Here is a 20,124-nt window from a genome sequence, read left to right as displayed (position 1 = left end):
ACACGAAGTTATGAAATTCCCTGAGATGTGCTGCCTCAACCTCTCACTGCTGAGTATTATAGGTATGCACCACAACACCTACCTTGATAATGGTTTGAATACTTGCACGGTCACTGTGTACAAATGTACAGCTCTGTGACACAAAGCCCAAGGGCATTAGTCACCTAGAATGCAGTGGTGTTGAACTGCACACATTATGTTCAACTTTCCATAGATGTCCCTTAGCAGGAAACTATTTTTCCCTTACTGTAAATAGTTTTCTTCATCCCAAATGAATTTTTTGTGTGCCAGAACATTGTGATCAAGTTGGTAGATATTTAAAAAATCAGTGCTAGAGGTTGTCCATGTATTTTCCTGTTCTTTAAACTTTGTTTAATTTTAGAATGTTTTATTATAGCTTAAAAAGAATTTTACTTTAAAAATCAAAAAAGCCATTGAAATGACTTGCGAGATGAAAGGTAGTGTTATTACTCAGTAAATGAAAGTGAGTCAGAAAAGGAATCATTGGTGACAGGCAAAACAGTCATCACAACCAAAAAGAACTAAACTAAGTCATATTTATTTCAAAACACAAGACTGGCTCCATATTAATAAATATTTTACATTGAGTATAGACAAAATATTGTGCATATGCCATAAAGCCAATGTGCTCAACCATCAGAGAATACCTTAGCCATTGACAGAATAAGCTGGGACTAGAGACAAGTTCAGGAGTGGTGCAAGGGAGATCAGGAAGGGCAGGAGAGGAACTGGTAAAACCAGGGAGAAAATTCTGCTTGCCTTTTAATGGTGCCATAAAATTAAAAATCTAGAGTTGGAAAAATTATACCTTCATGCATGCTCTTGACTTTACAGGGACTGTCATTCTTAATTTTGTGAGACATGATTAGTTAGTGGCTGGGTGGAAAATTGTGTGTTTCCAATTTTAATCTAGGACAGGTTTCTCTAATTCTGAGGCCTGAAGCTGAATGAGAGCTGCTACTATCTGTGCTTTAAACTCAGATAGAAGCACAGGATCGTGACCTGCAGCATTCATTGTGACACTATCAACATTTATCACCTCAAAGCTCTCTGTAGATCTGAGTCCATCCAGCATTGGTACTTACAAGCCTATCCTGGCCAGGGACATGGCTCAGCAGCAAAGCACCTGCCTGGCAAGAGCAAGGTGGTGAGTTCAATCCCCAGTACCAAAAAAAGGAAAGAAAACTTATAAGCCAATCATTTAACTCTGGGCTTTGGGCTGCTTCAAGGCCTATAAGTAACCTTCAGCTACTCCTGGCTCTCTGAGGTCATTCTTTCCAAAGTGAAAAGCAATGGAAGGTATAACGCTGGAAACCACCCCTGCTCTCAGGAAGTGTCTGTGCAGGAGAGTGGATTAGAAAGACTGTGCCCCCTCCATTCCGCTGTGTGAGCCCAGGCCAGAAACAATGCAACCAAACAGAACAGAAGAGGCTCGTATGCAGGGCTCCTGGTATAGACTGGCAACAGCTCCAAGGGAGGCACTGTCTAGGCTGTGGCACATCTGAGGTCATCTGAGGGCCAAGACTTAGACAAAGCAGGACAATGAGAAACACTTTCACTTGCATGGATATTAGGGTCCTAGAGTACTTTGGTGTTCAGCTAAGCAGGACCTCCTTCACTTTCCAAAAGAGGCCTCAAGTCCTGAAAAGGCTAAGCAGCCTATGTGGATCACACAACTTGTTTCAAGGTTTGGGGGCACAAAGAGTCAGAAAGGTTGCATTGAGCAAGGCCGTGCACATGGACACTGTGCTCTGCGTGATTAGCTACATGCAGGCAAAACTTCCCACCCTGGGCCCCAGGACAAATCATCGCAGAAGTGGACAGGTCCTGGACTGAGCTTATCCATGAGCTTCCTTGAGGAGGGGATGAGGACCTGCAGGTTTGTCCTCACTTCCCAGTCCGTGAGGCCACCTGGATGGCTTTGATCCACTCAGTACGCTCCTTAGGGGTAGCAGCTTGCAAGAAGTAATGAACTTCATCAGCCGTAATGATCTCGAAAAGGTTCTCTTCATCACTCTTCTTGCCTGGTGAAAGAGAAAGGCGGTGGCAGTCAGCTGACCTGCCCTCCTTCTGCATGAAACACCTAGTTTAATTTGTTTTCTTTTCTTTTTTGGTGTCCTAAGGTACTAAATGTGGTTTCCAAACATATAGATATTGTATAACTATGTATATTCATTGCATGAGTATATAGGTGAGGACTTTGCATGACTATATATATATGCATATATATATAAAGAAATAAATAAAATACTCCAGGAGGAGCATTTTCTTTCATAGCTGATAATTACATTAAGTTCCTCACCTTTGCTCACCAATAGTATTTAATGAGTAACTTCTAACAATGCTGAATGAGTAGATTTCTTCTGTTCATAACCCAAACCAAGGACTGACCCTAATTTATAGGCAAGAGGATCACAAGTATGAACCAAGCCTAGGCAACTTAGCAACTCTGTGAGACTCTGATTCAAAATTTAAAAAATAAATGAAAAATGGGCGTGGCATGAAACTCTGTTAAAAAAGAAAAAACTTGGGTTCAATCTCCAATACCACAGAAAAATAAACCAATAAACAAACCTAATACCACTGCCATAAGTATAGTCTTAAACCAGTTTTTATCAATGGCCAGTGTAGAGCTCCCACTGAAAGACTAAAAGTCAATAAACTAACTGGTACTGTGATAAGACTTCAAATGGAAAAACTTCCTACGTCAAAACTAGAACACCACTCAAGGAGGTGGGGTGGAAGAGACAGAGGCAGTGAAAATCTGGGCCTTTACAGCTGCTGAGTTTCTTTCCATCCCTTTACAACACTATCAGCCCCAAATGGCAAAATGAAAAAGGATCACACTTCCCAGTGAGTCCATTTGTCTGGAGAAATCCGTCTATTGCCACATGGTTATTCTGTGTGTCATCACAAGCTCATAATCTGGAAAGAATGGGAGCTCTTCCCATGTAGCCCCTCATCTTCTGAGAAACCAGGGCCCAAGCGGCAAGCTGGTTTACTGTGGGTCAGGTGACAGACTGGCTGCCACGGGCCCACCCAGAACCTGATGCTGGTTCCACACACCACACTGCCTCACTGCACAAATGCTCCTTCTACTGGGAAGAATATCCTGGTCTGAATAAGTAGAAGATCTCCTTTCAGAGTGTCACAGTGTCAGGAGCTAACAACCTCTCCATCTAAACCAGTTCTGAAGGGATGTGTTTTCTCAGCACTGCTTAAGGACCTTCTGGCATCCACAACGTCACTCTAATTCCTCAAAGCCTTAGAGGGAAGGAAGGATCAGCTCTTAGGAGAGAATACAAGGAGTTCTTCTCTACAAGGTTTGTAGACAGAATATTCATGCAAGATTATCCCTGACTAGGGGGCTGGGGATTTAGCTCAGCGGCATAAGCGCCTGCCTTGCAAGCAGGCAGTCGTGAGTTCGATCCCTGGTACCGATAAAAACGAAAAAGAATTGGTTGATGTTGGTTCAGTATGCATAGGTATGGGGAGGCAGTCTAAGTAGGCACAGTTCTATCCCATTGAAATTTATTCTTACCCTCTGGGCTGCTCTCCACTGAGGTCACCACACACCCTCGCAAGTGAACTGCTCCCAGGGGGTCTTCTCCCTAGAAGAGAAAGGGGTTGTCTGTTATGTTTCCAAAGTGTATATGAATATACCTTGTTTTACTTCTACAAAAGCAATCACTCTGATACATATCATGCTCCCCTATAAAGAAGGGCAGAAGGAGCTTAAAGAAAACCTATTCCAGATCTTCCACTCCAGTTCACTAAAGCCAAGGAGCTTGCATGAGTGTACACAAATCAATCTGGACTTCCAATCTGGCAGAACATGAAGTAGCAACTGCACCTGTCCCATTCCACCAGGGAAGAGCTGCCTGTTCTAGCAGTAGTGTCAGAATATAACCCTCCCAGGAGCAAATCAGAGAGCCCTGCATTGAAGCAGAGACCAAGTACTCAATCCTGCAAAAGCTGTCTTTATGTTTTAGAGTTGGCTCCTTTTATGAAATAAAAAGCCCTCTTCCACTATCAATACCACAAATTGATGGACTTCAGCAATATGCTTATCAAAATTGGTCTGGAAGAGGAATTATCACTTATTTGCATATTATAAACCATGACTAGCATGTTGGACTGATTGCATTCCCATAAAAATATCAGATTGGGAAAAATAAGAAAAATTGTGCCAAATTAATCAAACAAATTATAATCTAGTGATATTTCCTTCCATTCCTGAGCTTGCACTAGCCTCAAAGTCCCAAGAAGGCAGATCTTTGCACTGAAAGGTGATAGAAAATGTAATGAAGGATGGGGGGGGGGGGGACAAGGAGGGACGGGAGTGAAGAGAAGCTGGAAATAACAGCAGAACAGAAAGGGAAGTGGTAAGCACAGCCCATAAACACAGAGGAGGCTTCTGTCTGAATGGATTTAAATAGCAAAGAACGTCACTCACCCCTGCAGGGTCGTAGTAATGTAAATAGGCAGGGTCTTCTCTCAGAATGAACTTTCTCACTTTCCAGTTTTTCCTCCTATGCCCCTGTAACAGGTACAACATGAAACAAAGCATGATAAGCTCCTATAATCACTCTATGCAGTTGCCTAAATGGTAAGTCTTCGCTGGACTGAAACGAAAAAAACACTGACTGCAGGAGAACCAGGTCTTGACCAAGTCTTTCTTAGGAACATAATGCTAAAGCCAGTTAATAGGTTGTATTTTACAGTATTAAATTAAATAGATGAATTAAATTATTTCTAAGCCTCTCTTGCAGATTTAGTATTATGTAAGGCAGTGTTACTATGCACCAGTACTATGCTACATTGGGCAATGGGAGGCATATAAAGTGGCTTCAAATGTGATCCTACAACTTGAGGAATTTATGATTTACATGGAAATATAAAATAGCAAGGCCCAAATCAAATAATTGGTTTCAAATGAATTAAAGGATATATAGTTGTGGGATTTGGATGTCAACCAATGTCTCATAAAGACCTACAGTGATTTATGCATGTGGGACACAGGATCTAGATGGGCAAATAGACTATAACAACACAAAAGTTGGGGTATGAATGCCCAAGCCTGAAGGCAATACTGGGGAATAAGACCAGTCTGGCTAGAGTGGAGAGGGAGCGAGGGGACGCAGAGGCAAGGTGAGGCAAGCAGACAGGGCCTCAAAAAAAGAGAAGAGAAGCAAGGAGATGGTTGGTGGCAGCTTTTGAGTAGGAAGTGAGATTACAATTCAATTTTAGATAACGATTCCAATACCCTTTTATGGTGACAAGGTGCACAATATGCCATCTGCACAGATTAAAGGAAAGCCAGGAGGAAGATAATAAAAAGGACACCCTTGAGAAATGACTGGAGTGACCTAGGCGTAAATCTATTAAGAATTCACTTTGGTAGCAGCAGTAGAAAGGGAAAGGAATTTAGCCGTGACAGAGATGGTGAAAATGCGGGTCAGGAATCTGTGGACTGTGAGTGTGAAGGGCAGGATTTGTCTCCTGTTTATTTATGTCCTCTGGTACCCAGCATAGTGCCCGGCACAGGGATGCTGCTCTGTGTATGTCAGTAATTGCTATGAATTATCAAGTTATCTCAATGAGCTTATAGAAGGTTTAAATATGTCACGGTAAGCATGATTCTACAACTTCCTGTTGAAAATTCAAATAATTTTAAATAATACCAGAAGCCAAAAATGCATTAGATTAGCAGATACATAGTTTCAAGCTTGCCAATAAAAACAATATTGTTTGTAATTTCCAAAGCACCACATATTGACATATAGATAATTCACTTTTTTTTTGTTTTCCATACGTAGAAAACAATGAATCATGTGTGGTTTTAGGAAACAGAGCTTCCATCATAAAACAAGTTCAGAGGAATTTAAAGAAGGCATTCGAGAAGGGTCCCAAGTGTCTTGGTCAAGCATTTGTCAAGAAATTCATTTCCTAAGAACCTTTTACTTGCCTGAAGGATGGAGCCAGGAGCCCTGTAGTGTCACAAAGGACAGAAAAATATTTCTATCTGCTGTATTATATGCAGAAAAGCATTTGCAATGCATGAGCTTGTAAGTCTAAATTCCTGCTCTTTGCTGATGAGACACAAACAGTAAGCTGCCACCCCACAACGCTTCCTCTTTATCTGCTGCAGACACACATGCCATGCTCTCTTACACAACTGCTGGGTGACCAGGAAAGACGGGAAATCATCAACACTGGCCAACCATTATATTCCCTTGAAGCCCTCACTGACATCACATGCTGAAGTATGTGGCTGGTAACCTTTCATTTAACGAGTGTTTCCTGATGGATTTTAAGTAAGGTATGCATGCCTGGGTTTCCCAAGAATTGTTGCTGGATTGTTAAATACCTACATATATTTAATTTAGTTTTCAAGTGCTTATTGCCTATACTGGAAAAAAAAAAGAGGGTACTGGATTCTGCTGCTGAAATAAAACATATGTAACATGTTGTCCTTTCCCTCAAGGAACCTACCTGTGGTTAAAATTAGCCAACTAGATAATTTGTTAACTATTTTAAAAAGTACAGGAGAAGGATTATAGTGAATACAATCCGAAACCATCCATCCTCAAATTTGCTCCATGTATCAAGTCCTCCAGGTGGACACAGCTACTTTCCGAAGTGAAATATGGAACACAGGAGTCCTTTTTCACAACTAACCTTTCTATACCAGTTGACTATGGTTGACTCCCAGCAGCAGACAGACAGGTAGTTTACATTTTGTAGAACTTGAAGAAAAAAAATTTTAATTCTTTCGAGTGATTCCGATACATACCAGGGTTACTAACCATTGAGCTAAGAGGTCAATGCCAATTCAAGTAAAGGGGGTTCTCTTTTACCCCCTATCATCCCCACTGCCCCCTCCCTGGCAAATGAAAGACCTATTATGAGAACCAAATCCCTGAATACTAATTCTTGCCTTTTTTATGTAAAAAGGAAGTTTATGAAAGTGACTGCCTGAATAGTTGTATTTTGAGAATAGAATAAATTTGCTTTCATGAAAAAGACTAGCTCGGTGTTTCTCAGCCTTGGCTGTGTATCAGAATCATTCAGGAACTGTGAAAATCCAGACTCTGATTTAATTGGCCTGGAGTGCAATTTTAACAGCTCCGCAGTGTATTCAAATGCACACCAACTGGCCTACCTACCTAGCTGTTCCTATCATAGGCTGGGTAAAGGAAGGCAAAAGAAAACACACAGATATGTTTACTTCTAGGCCCTGTTACCTTTAGCACGCACTCAGGCATCTGTTGGTTCAGCCAGTTTTGGACCATTCAGGTTCTCCTACTAAGTTCTTTGACCAGACATGGTGCCAGTCCAGCCCAGATGTTATCTGCCCTTCAACAACTTTCATGCTGTTTCCTAAGAGCCCCTCTCAAGCTTAGGGAGTTGGGGTGTGGGTGTGGTTTGGCAACAGAGTATATGCCTAAGATGCATAAGGTCCTGTATTTGATTCTTGGCATTGCAACTAATTAATGGATGGTAACAAGATAGAATTATAGAAGGAATCAATAAAATAAGGAAATAATAAAAGTCCTTCCCAAGTTAATCTTTTCTTAACAACCACCTGCTAGCACCTGAAATCAAAGAGTCAAGAACACAGAAATGTATCAGCACCAACATGGAAACCAGCAATGGCCAGCCTCCATCACATCCTCTCCTGTGCAAGGCGGTTTGGCTCCTAAATGTTTCCTTTAATCCAGCCAAAGTGAAGAGAAACATCTTTACCTTTTGGAAGGCATCTCAGCCATTGTGTTTCCTCCGGTCAATTAAAAGAGCTTTATTTTCCTGTGATGGACAGAAGTATTTTCCTAATTCTAGGGGCATCTTCTGCCCTGCCTGCCTCAGTCCTCCTAACCTGATGCCATTTTAATTGCCTTCTTTCATACTTTGGGGTTCATTATATGATTAATTATTAACCAAAGAAATTAAATGTCACTTGATAATTCAGATTGAAAAATAATAATAATAACCCAACCCAGTAAAGGGGAAGGCTAGAAAGGGATGGTGGTGGCCACTCACCTGCTTCAACAAACATCCCTGCTTGATAATAAGCCCCCTGAATTCTTCTTTCAGAATCACGTCATCATCACTGGAATTCTCTTCACAGAAGAACCCGCTGTCTGGCTACGGGGAGACCAAGCAGCAAGTTGAATTAACCAGTCTTAGGCCTGTTGCTACTGATGCCCACTCCCTCGTGCCCTCCCCTCCAGTGGAGGGCAGGCTCCTCCTTTCCTTTCAGGCTACTGTACTGCCCCAATTTAAACTTAAAAATTGTCCGTGGTTAGCTGGTTTCCCCTCCCCCATTTCCTTGTGTCCAGATCTTGCTCCTTGTTCACCCCCACTCAGGGGTGATGTATCCCCACCCTCTCATTTTCTAGGATTCCCCAATCCATAAGCTTAGTTTAGCTTTATTTTTCTCACGGAGTACATTTCTGCCTTCTAAGCCTCCCTTCTTCTCTCCAGATCTCATGGACGCATCCCTGAGGTGAGGGTGACTCAACGTGCGACACACTGCGTAGCATCATCTCCATCATAACCTTTGCCATTCAGCTCCTTCCTCCCTGAGAAGACGGAGGGGACATGTCCAGCCTCAACCCCTGACGTCAGGAGGGTCCTGGGACTTGCTCAGCTATAAGCCGAGTGGTGACTCATACAGAGGAAGATGACCACGGTAGTGGACATTTTGCATAAATAGCCAGATTGAAATGAATTTCAATAGCCAAATTCAAGTTCTGAACAAGAAGGAAAACCAAACAAAGACTGGCAGTGCAACTTCCCCTACAATGAAGTGAAACTCTATTTGGGACATTCACTTCATTTTTGTAAGTCAGATGGGCCTCAGTCGCTTCCTAACTTCTATATTCTGATCCAAAATAGAAGCAAAACTGCCAAAATCCCCCTGCTGCTGGAAACATAATAACCCAAGGTTAAGCTCGCATTGTGCAACACGGTGTTTCCCAGGCTCCAGGGGGAGGAGTGTCCCAGGAGGTGCCCAAGGTGACCGTAGGAAGCCATGTGCACACACGTGCTCTGCATGGGAACGCACTTAGATTGAAAAGTCACACCTGGGCTTTTCTATGGATTGCCCTCTAGAAAAGAAATTCCACAGAGGGGACAATTTTCCCCTGCCCCTCCCTGACCCCATGCTTTATCTTCCTTGTCTAACAGAGTTGTGCACTGCAGTCTAATCAATTTTTGTATATGGCTTAAAAAGAATGAAAATAGTGTTTTAAAATCAATTTAAGTTCTCACGTCAGCAGCAAATACACTAAAACCAAACGTTTTCTTTCTCCCTGGCTCTCATAGACTGGGTAGAGTTGCAGAGGAAACAACTGTCAAGTGTGGTCAGCACCAGGGTTAAAGAAGCTCTGTGACCTCCTCGAGTCTTCCTGGCTCCTTTCCCCCAGCTGACACCCAAGCCAACCCCCATCTGACAGCTCGCTGTAGGGCTGTGAGCACGTTTTCTTCTTCTTCTTCTTCCTCTTCTTCTTCTTCTTCTTCTTGCATATGGAGCTATGAACTGAAATCAACTGGGAATTTGCTCTGGGCAGTCCCACAACAAGGATAGATTGAATAGCTTTTTTTTGTTGTTCATTTTTTTGAGAAAGGGTCTCATTGTGTAGTGCAGGCTGGCCTTGAACTCCCAGTGATCATCCCACCTAAGCCTCCTAAGTGCTGATACTACAGGTATGCACCACCCCGACCTGGCAGGTAGATATTTTTTTCACTTACAAAGTAGTAGAAGGCATCAGGGTTGTCCAGGAAAGGGTTCTCAGCAATTCCATCTGCTGCATTCTTGGACAGATCCCCAGCAGGATGCAAGTACCCTTCACTGAGCAGCGAAGAGGCAATCATGAGGCCTTCCTGGCGATTCCGAACCGAGTTGTTGGATACCAACCAGTCGACAACACAGCTACCTGGACAGGACCATCAGAAGGAAGGTTAACTCCCTTCCCAAGGCACAAGCCACTGACCTGTACTCTGCACTGACTCCAGAGCTCCCAAGTTTCCAACTTGTCTCATCTTCTCTGTTATTTCAAGAAGAAAAAAATACTGGGACACATGCCCCAAAACAAAATGAGCCATATAAAAGGCTTTGAAAAACATTTACATGCTGCTTAGGAAGCATGATTAAGAAATCATTTTTACAAATGCATTTGGTTTATTAAGGAGCATTTGTTGTGCACCTACTAGACGATAAGTGCTCTGAAAATTACTGGGCAGATTCACTCAGGGAATCTTTAAGACATAGGTGATAAGTAATGTAACATCACTCTGCTGTAAGTCAATATTATGGAACTCTTTGGTCAATTCTGAATATATAAAAAGGGGAGATGGAAGAGGAGGAGACTACCACATTGTCAGGAAAAAGGTTTCTAAAGATTTATAAAGAAAGTAGCTCTGGGCTGAGATCTCAAACACAAGCAGGTGTTTGCAAGCACATGAAACAGGGGCGGAGAGTGTCCGGCCCAGGTGACGAGGCAGCAGTGTGAACAGATGCGTGCAGACGGGCAGCAGGTCATGGGCATGGGGGAGGAGGAGGAGGGAGCTGCCGAGCGGGCGGGGAGAACTGTGAAGGCACATTAAGAAATCTGGCAGAAGAGCTGCTGCACGTTTTCGAGCCGCACATAACACAGTGAGTTGTGTTTCCTGAAATAAAGTATGATGATGTTTCCTGTGTTGATGTTCATACTTCACTAGGGACCTCAAGAAATTATTTAATCAGACTTCTATGCCAAGAGAGAACAAAGGGAATACAATGAAACTGGCTCATTACTTGGTTAAACTGAAGCTTTGCAGTCACAAAAGTGTATCATTGCAATGACTGAGCCAGTCATGACACAAGTCACAGCACTGAGTAGGCTGTTCTCAAGTCTGCAGGAAGATGTTTTGGCTATTGAGCTTTCTACAAATTTCATAAATGAAAAATTTTGGGCCACTGTTCTTTCTCAGTACATAAACACTAATTAGTGCTGCATTTCTGTTTTTAATCACTTGCAGAAACCCTATATAACAGGTAAGACAGTAACTATGCACTCCACTTACAAGTGGAGAAGATTAAAACTCAGAGCGCAGATGACCTTAGGATTGCACCTCTGCTGACCCTTCCCATTTACATGTTCCCGCTCTTGAATTTGGTCTTGTTCAACTGGGCATGCTGCGGCTTACAAGACAAACTCAGCCCAGTCTCCCTGACACTTGATTTTCAAGGTCCTCTATCACATGTCAGCACTGCCCAGGTCTCAGTCTCTCAGCTCAAGCCACCTGCCTCCATGAAGGATCCACCCATGGGCTTTCGATGGAAAGGACTTAATAAGTGCTAGCTCAGTACCCTGGGACTCAGGAACACACTACGCAGGTCTCAACTCTGGGCCAGGTCTTATTCCCTGATCTACATTGCAACTTCTCCCTGTTCCCTTCGCTGGAGGCTGTCATGGTGCCCTCAGTTGGGATCCTGCCTTGCTCCTCTCAGTTTCCTTCATCACCAACCACGGCCTGGTGTTTTGATCCCAAATCTGAGCCCCCAAGCACCCGAGGCTCACGGGCTGCCGTCTGAGCAGACTGAGGCTCATCCTAATGGGATGTTGCCCCGTTAAATGCATCACATCCTCATCCCCTTCCTAACCCTGACCAGGTCTGTTTTCATGGGTCATCTGTTGATCTGACACAATCTCAGAGTCTAAATCTGTTGTATCTTCTCAGAATTTTCTTTTGACATCACTTATCACCACAAGTGAACCATATCCAGTTTCTAACAAACTACTCCCAAATTGTATGTCCCACTGTATTCTCTATAATGAACAATTAGCCCTACCAAGCTGGCGTCAGTTTCTTTTCTTAGACGCATATTCTGCACATCTCTGTCCTCACCATGTGCTGCATAGTCTCTTCATCAAAAATCTGCTCCCCAAATTGTTATGCATATTTCAGGGTCGAATTTACGTACTTTCTCCTATTCACCCAACAAACACTAACCTCTTTTCTGGATTCATGAAACCATTATGTAGACACGTAACCTCTTCCATCACAATAGCCCCTTGAGAGCTTGACCTACATAGCACTTACTGGATACAAGCACTATTCTCCACACATAATAGCAAACATACAAAGCAGGTAAACTGCAAATATCACCATTTTATGGAGAGAAAAAGTAAAGCCCAGAGAGGTTAAGTTGCTGGCCCAAGATGTTACAGCTCGCAAATTGCAGAGCCAGGATTTGAACCAAGGTAGTCTAACTCCAAAACACGTTTTAACCACACCACCTAAATCTGTAGCATGTTATGTCTTATACTGGGCTAACTGTTGTCCCCTAAGGTTGCCATTTAAATTTTATACTGTATGTCTTGATCCCTGTGTATTACAGTTAGGTAGGTCTTCTTCCCAGCTCTATATCTGCCTCTAACAACTCTCAAAATAATGTCACATATTAGGTAAAAAGCTTCCTTTGATTGATTTAGCTGAAACTTCTAAAATGTCATATTGAACAGTAAAGTTTCTTTCTATCCTGCTTTCTGTTTCCACACTAGGGAAACTCACTTCTTATGCTCACCAACCTGCATGCCATGACCCCACTCACACACCAACCTACACCCTGGAAATCCCACGCACACGGCTAATGGAGAACTCCATACCCCTCCCTAGTCACCCATTTCGGGTACCCAGGTCCTCTTACCTGTGAAGCAGTGATTAAAAATCTTCTTGTCCTTCTCTATGTTCAATTCTTTCACTCCTTTTTCAGTGTCTTTCATGGACAAATACAAGGCACTGCACAGAGATCAAAGCAGGTAGATCATTGGAGAGCATATAGGGATGGCGAGCCCTCTGAGGGACGTGACACCTTACAGAGGATGGCCTGGAGCACCAGATTCCCTGCCAGCTAACCCTTGGGCAGCTCCTCTGACTAATCTATCCACCAGACCACAAGTAGCTAAAGGGCTGCATTTATATTTGTGTAATTCTATGACGGGTAGAACGTTAGCAAAATGTAGCAGGAAGTTATTCAATGTCTCTTAAATTTATTAAGTTCTTTATTGACTTAACTTGTGGTACCTGAGATGGAGTATTGCCCTGAGTTAGATGCCAAAGATTAAAGTTTCTCAGGGTCAATTTTGCAGGTACATCCTAGATCGTTAAGGTCTCTGATATAGTTCAGATCTGGAATATCTCCCAAATGGCTATGTGTTAAAGGGTTAGTCCCCAGATTGGTGCTATTGGAAAGCAGTGAAAACTTCAAGAGGTGGGGTCTAGCCAGAGACGTGGTCACTGGTCATGAGCCCGTGAAGGGGAGTACAGTATCCTGGACTCTCTGTCCCATCCTGACCATGAGGTGAGCTGTTTTGTAATGCCATAAACTCCTGCCCATCCTCCAGGAGCCTAAAAGCAAAGGGCCCAACTGACCATGGACTGAAACCTTCAAAATCCTAAACCAAAATAAACCTTTTCTTTGTGTAAATTGCCACCTCAAGTATTTGTTCCGGTAACAGAGGGATGATTATCAAGTCCCTCAACTCTTTAAAGATCTTCAAGAGACCATCTGTTGTAGACATTTGCCTCCAAGAAAGTGAATATTTCTTCAAAGCTTATTTTTATTTTTAAAAGAAGAAAGAAGGCAAAATAGTAAGAAGTTCTAATTTTTGTCCTGTTAGAGAAATTCTAAGGCACCAAACGGAAGGCCACTTGTATTCTGTGTCCTCACGTACTCTGAGCAACACTGCCATTTAGCTGTGATGGCTCTGACCAGAAACATGATCAGCAGCTGCAGCTAGCCCAGGTGTCTCCTCTGTGGTCTTGACCACAAAGCTTTGCCATTAAGTGCACTGGACAAGCTTTCCTCCTGCAGCAGCCCGTATCTGGTGTTAATCCTGCAGAAGGTGTCTCTGGTCTCTTCTCAGGACTCTTTCCCCCTCTATCACATGTAAACAGAATTCTTCAACATTTTAAACAGCCAGCATGCGATGTTTTCCCTTGCTATCTAGATACTCTGAAGCTTGCTTGCTTGCTTAGTAGGCAGACTATGCAGTCCCTGCAGCGCTCCTGAAAGCTAGGATCATAAGTATGCCCCACCACGGGGCTTGTGTATAACATCAGACTCCTTATCTTCTCAGATCCTAGATCTTGGAGGGGTCCTAAATTGTCCAAGCCCAGAGAAACATCTTGGTCCAGCAAGTGCCAGTATGAACCAGCAGAGGGGACACAGACTTCCAGAGGTGGCTAAAACAAACCTTAGAGCATAATCTGTTGCTTTCGCTCCCTTTTAGCGGAAAGAAGGGGGAGCAGGGAGAATGGGGAAGAAAAAAGAAAACACAGAATTACCCTAAATCAACAGTTTCTGGCAGACGAATGGACCTCCTCGTGGATTTCCTTGAAAACTTCTGACCTCCTTCAATGCACTTGATGGCCTTCTTGACGTCCCGAACCCAAGCATCTCTCTCTTCCAGGTAGGCGGCCTGGAAGTACTGGTCCTGCTGTTTGGTGCTGGTGATCTTAAATACGAACTGAAAATTCAAACGCATCCCATTAGAAACTATCAGCTCAAAAGCTAAGGCCCTTCACCAACCAGAGCATTTGCCTCAAATTTGTTCTAACAAAGAGAGATGCAAACATCAGACTGTTTGGTTGCAGTGAGAGGAGCTCTTCCAGGGAACACGCTTAACTGCAGACTATGCGTGTGCTAAGAGATCAGAGTAAAACACGAGGTTCGCGGTGGCCAGTGACATCAACTCACCATCTTTTTGTTGAAGTCCTGACATGGGCTAGTCACCACGCTTCCTTTCAGGGGGATCATTCCTTTGGGGCTGTTATCACTTTTCTTTTTATAGAATTCAATTCCATCTTCTAACAGTACCACCCACATAGGTTTCCAGGTGTTAAACACATTCCCCTGTAAGGACCACAAAAACAGCTGAGACGGTCAAGGTTCTTTCTAAATCTACATTTTCTACCTAGAAGGAGATAATCTAAAATAGCTATGGCAAACCTTTTAGAGATTTCGATGATAACAGCCTGCTGCAGCACACGGGCCATAGGTTGGCCACCACTGGATTATCTCAGAGTTGGCTTTTAAAATGTTTTGTGACAAGCTGGGTGTAGTGACACATGCCTATAATGCTAGCACTGGGTGGCTGAGGCAGGAGGATTGCGAATTTAAAGCCAGCTTGAACTATAGAGTAAGACCATGTCGCCCATAAACAACAGCAACAACACAACAAAGTTTTGTGATATCATATCTATTATTTCAATATAAATTCTCTCAAAGTAATGACTTCAAGGGATACCATTTTGGTTTCTATCCCTGGCTTTTTGCATTCCATTAGAAATGATTGTTAGAACAGAGACCACTCTCTGGAATGCCCTTACACAAATGTGTCTCCTCATCTTTTCCTGAGGAATCTTTCTCCTTCTTAAAAACTTGGTGTAGCTGCCTCATTGATGAAGTCTTCCCAAAATGCTTCCATCCACCCTGTTTTAAGGGCATTTCCTGCCGTTCTTACTGACTGTGTCACGCATGCTGCCTTACATAGTCATTTCACTGTCTCCATAAGGTTGTCTTTTCTTCTCTTTAGCACTGATATCCTTAAGTCTTTTTGTAGGCTCCTGATCCTGAGGGCAACGTATCTTTATTAAAATAATGCAAAAGAAGACTATTGCGCAGATGGTGGAGGGTTAACCTGTATCACACTTGCCTGAGAAGGATGCCAAATCCTTTGTGTTGTTTACTTCCTCTGCACCCAGACCCTTTCCTGCCATCTCTGTCCTGCCCCTTCCTTCTCATGCTTGGTTCAAACCACCAAAAGCACATCCTCACCCCACTGCTACGTGCAAAAAACAGCACAAGGTTTTCTTCTCTAGCTAACTCTTACCCATGATCTTCTAGTTCATATTTCTTTGTACTCATGTTTTTAGTTTTTTAACTTCCTATTTTTAAGAGGGAAAAAATAGAATAATGACTGTTGTCAGTATTTATTGAAAGATTTCTATCATATAGTATGTTTGTCAGAATCTAAGAGAGAGTTTATTTTTCTGAAAGTGCAGGAAATTATTTTCCTAGTGCTTTTCAAACTATGATTTATAGTGCTCACTTCAACTGCACATATACAGATTTTGGTTTGTTGACCACCTGGTCTGACTCACCAAAGATGGGTATAAATAAGATCTGGTCACACCACAGTTCTGCTTTTACTTGGAAGCCCCAGACATGGTGCAAAGTGGCTCAGTCCAGACCCCTTTACTTCCTTGCTTCTAAAAAGCAGCAAGCCCTTTCGCCTCTCCTAACTTCTGTCCCCAGCCCTAAAAATAACTACTTCAGGGGTTTATTAGCACATATTAATTAAAATAATGTGGCCATGGCTTTTAAATCCTGAGATTGCACTATTAAATATCTTGACAGATGGCCATGTCTGATTGTTTTTAATGCTTCAGGTTTCTAGCACAATGCACAGCTGCTGTGTTATTCTTTCTCAAATTCCCAGAAAATGGCGGTGGACCGGTATTGCCATCACAGTGTTAATAAGGAACACATCTGAGAGTATTTATCCAGTGGCGATGCATATGAGAAAGCTGGAGACTCTGACAAATGTGTGTGAGCAAACAAGTCATCTCTCTTTAGTTTCTTTTCTGGTGCAGGGAGGTTCAGGGCTCACCCTTGGACTCGCATGCCTGCCCCAGCATTGTATGGCCAGTTTGTACTTAGAATGCTTAAAGGATTGTGATGATTTCGAGTCAGACTTTAAACCTGCATTACATTTGCGCTTCATCAGTTGTGTATATTCTTGGAGAAAACATTTAATTGCTTTTCTTTTTTATTTTTTTTCCCCTGAAACAAGGTCTCACTGCATAGTTCAGGCTGGCCTTGAACTTGCTATATAGTCTGGGTTGGCCTTGAACTCATGGCAATTCTCCTGCCTCAGCCTTCCAAGTTCTGGGAGTACAGGCACCTGCCACTGCCCCCAGCTAAAATGTTTAATTTCTGAGCCAGTTTTTAATAGAGACGTAATTGTATCTTATAGTATATTAGCAAGTATTATGTTGACATAATGAATAAGATGCATATATTCTTGTATATATGAAATCTACACATGCATTGTGCAATGTATATGCTATGCATGCATGTATTTTTAACTCATTTTACAGACAGCATGTATAACAACACTCTGTTAGTGATAAGGTGCCACCAAACTGTATGTTTCTGGAGGGAAGGAATCTACTGCAGAATGATGTTACCAAGTCTTTAGTAATTTATGGAACAAAATGGTTGTAATTTAAAATTATATTTTGAAATGATAAACAAGAATAAAGGAGGATTATCTAAATAAATGATTAATGTAAGAGTAGAAAAATAATATAACCATGTTTTCTGAAATTATTCTACACACACACATCTAGGACACTAAAAAGCATAGGTTTGCTCATTGTGGAGAGAGGTGACCCGTATTTGTATGATCAAGCTACCCAGGAAATCAGCCTTCACAAGAGATGAGGACTTTCATTTTGCTGGATTTGTTTTTTAATTACAGTACAATGTATTCACAGCCACAGTCAGCCCATAAGCTCCACACGGCCATTACCAAGGGAGCAAAGTATAGATCTCTTCTCGTTTCATATGTGTTCTCGGCTGACTTTTTAGAGGTTGTTTTATGCTCCCATAACTACCTGTTGTGTTCAATTCACTCAGGGCTGAATAGGTTCTATCCCACATGGCAATTCAGACTGTGTAACAGTGGATTCCTGAGTCTGGACAAACTGGAAAAGTCTTAATCCAATAGCTGTGTCTGCAGTGGGCACAGAGGCCACAAAGGCCAGTGTGCATACTGCATTTCTTTCCGTCCATTGGTCCATCAGATGCTCTCAAGTATGGATGCCCAGGAGAAATCCAGCCACATGTGGGTTGTGACACACACACCTATAATCCCAGCCTCCTGAGAGTCTGAGGCAGGAAGATCACAAGTTCAAGGCTGCCCTGGGCAACTTAACAGAACCCTATCTAAAAATTAAAAGGACTGGAGATGTAGCCCAACAGTAGAGAACCCCTGGGAAAATCCCAGGTATGAAGCGGGGAGGAGAAGAGAGGGATGAAGAAGGAGGAAGAGAAGGAGAAGGGTGAGAGAGGGAAAAAAGGAAGAGGAAAAGAAAGAAAAGAAAAGAAGAAACCCAGACAACAGCCTTGTGTGCTGGCGTGGCCAAGTTGTATGAAAATCACTTGTGAAATAGTCTATAATACAGAGAATGCTGCCCACATCAGTGTGAGCCTTGGGGAAAATCATTTCTGTACATAAAACATTTTCAGTTTGGATTAATATCCAATGCCCTGTTAGTACTAAATTATCCATTCTAACTAAATGAAAGAATTCTCCCTTTATGGCCTATATTTCAGGATAACTTTGAAAAAGGAAGAGTGTAAAATTCTTTGCCATGTCATGACCACCACAAAACAATTATCACTGAGTCTCCAGCAGATCCTGCTGCTTATCTCCAAATACAAAGGGCCTCTAAAAAAAGGTCCAGCTGTCCAAAAGGAAAGCTATGAAAAGAAGATAAACACTTGTGGGACTATTAGTTGCTCTCATCTAGCTATTTATTTTAGGTCTTCAAAGAATTTTTTTAACTAAGACACAGTATCATTTTTATCTGTCTGGGCAGAAAACTAATCCAAGATGACAAAGGATTATTTCCATACGTCAAAATATGGAATAATTTTAATCATATTTCTTCCTGTTTTGCATCTGAAAAAGGTTTGCACCCAGAATATAAAAAGCTTCTGCAAATCAATAAGAAAAGTACAAAAATTCAATTTTAAAATGGCAACTACAACAGTAAATTCATGCAACAGAATACAATTTAGCATTTAATGAATTGCTGGTACTTGCAACACCGTAGAAAAAATTTCATTAATGTTATATTGAGTGAAAAAAAGGTTTACAGGGTACTTATGAGTGTGACTCCATTTATATGAAGTTCAGGAATAAGCATTACTGATGAGAAGTTATGATAATGGTTACCTAGGATGGGAACACATTGTAGGAAGGGGACGGATGGACCACTATGGTATACTGGAAAGCTCGTCACCTGATCTGTGTGTTGTGCACATGAATATAAATATGTAAAAGTGCATGGAATTCTTTATATGCCTTAGTGTATGTTCTTAATTGAATAGGAACTTATCAGGCAGCTAAGCGTGACATTATTGAATCACTTGAGGTTATTCGATGTTCTAGATAGATTACTATAATCAGTGTCCAATTCCTTGGGTGTGATAAAGGTTTTTGATTATACAGAAGGACGTTCTTATTCTTAGAAGTTATATGCTGAAGTAGTCAGAGGTGAAACAGAATGATGTTAGCAATTTCCTCTCAAATGTCTCAAATTATGTGTGTGTGTGTGTGTGTGATTATATAGTGATATAGGGAGAGGTAGAAATGAAACAAATGTGTCCATTCATGTTGGTGGATGAATCTAGGTACAAGGTATGTGAGTGGTGATATTTGCTTCTCAATGGGTCTATGGATTTCAATTGTTTAAATAATTGGAAAAAATTGATAAATTCGCAACATTCAACACAATGATTTGTTAAAATTTATGATATAAGTTCAGGGAAATATATAGATAAGTCTGCTTAATTCAAATTAAAGTAACTGGAAACAAGATAAAGAAGAAATAGTCACAGTTTCAGAAATAGAAGTTTCACTACATGACTGCTAAAATCGCTCAGGCTTCAAGTTTAATATTCAACTTCAGGACCATCTAAGATTAATAACTGCCGTATCACTCAGTTTTTGGCCTTGGAGTCGGGATAAATTGATAGAGGTCCGTCAGTACTGCGTTTCTTCGATAAAAGCTTCTGCTCCCAATTACGCTTTTCCTATTCACAGATAGCCTTAGGTGCTGTCAGTTAGCTCTTAGGAGGATGTGTCAGTAGGGATTTGGGGTCATTATGCACAATAAAGAGGCTGATTCTTCATGAAACAAGATATATCTGGCCACTATGTAGCTGGAACTTTCCCCCAGGCGTGATGGTGGTCGGGTAGGGTAGGATGGTTAGAAGCTGCTGATTTCTCTGCGTCTCAGAAATTGCTGCACCAGCAA

At 42.0% G+C, this 20,124-nt stretch overlaps 1 protein-coding gene across 3 annotated transcripts in view; it reads right to left on the bottom strand.

The window, feature by feature from the left end:
* Positions 1-543: 543 nt before the first annotated feature.
* The window catches only part of Plek (pleckstrin), a 72,013-nt gene continuing 52,432 nt past the window's right edge, over positions 544-20,124 (bottom strand). For 2 of the 3 annotated variants that reach the window (XM_003468934.5, XM_013151600.3), the window contains 8 exons: positions 14,771-14,926; positions 14,359-14,540; positions 12,719-12,810; positions 9,778-9,962; positions 8,065-8,169; positions 4,478-4,561; positions 3,563-3,632; positions 544-2,045 (listed from right to left, as the gene is read on the bottom strand). In XM_003468934.5, coding sequence (XP_003468982.1) covers positions 1,909-2,045; positions 3,563-3,632; positions 4,478-4,561; positions 8,065-8,169; positions 9,778-9,962; positions 12,719-12,810; positions 14,359-14,540; positions 14,771-14,926 — 1,011 coding nt within the window. In that variant the 3' untranslated portion in view covers positions 544-1,908. The remainder of the gene's footprint in view (positions 2,046-3,562; positions 3,633-4,477; positions 4,562-8,064; positions 8,170-9,777; positions 9,963-12,718; positions 12,811-14,358; positions 14,541-14,770; positions 14,927-20,124) is intronic. The other variant, XM_063229532.1, reaches the window with a different exon arrangement.

Source organism: Cavia porcellus, unplaced genomic scaffold (assembly GCF_034190915.1).
Source record: "Cavia porcellus strain 051 isolate PalLab524CR breed Dunkin Hartley unplaced genomic scaffold, mCavPor4.1 scaffold_18, whole genome shotgun sequence".
Lineage (NCBI taxonomy): Eukaryota > Metazoa > Chordata > Mammalia > Rodentia > Caviidae > Cavia > Cavia porcellus.
The sequence above is the reverse complement of the archived record's forward strand: the minus strand, read 5'-3'. Positions and strand labels throughout refer to the sequence as shown.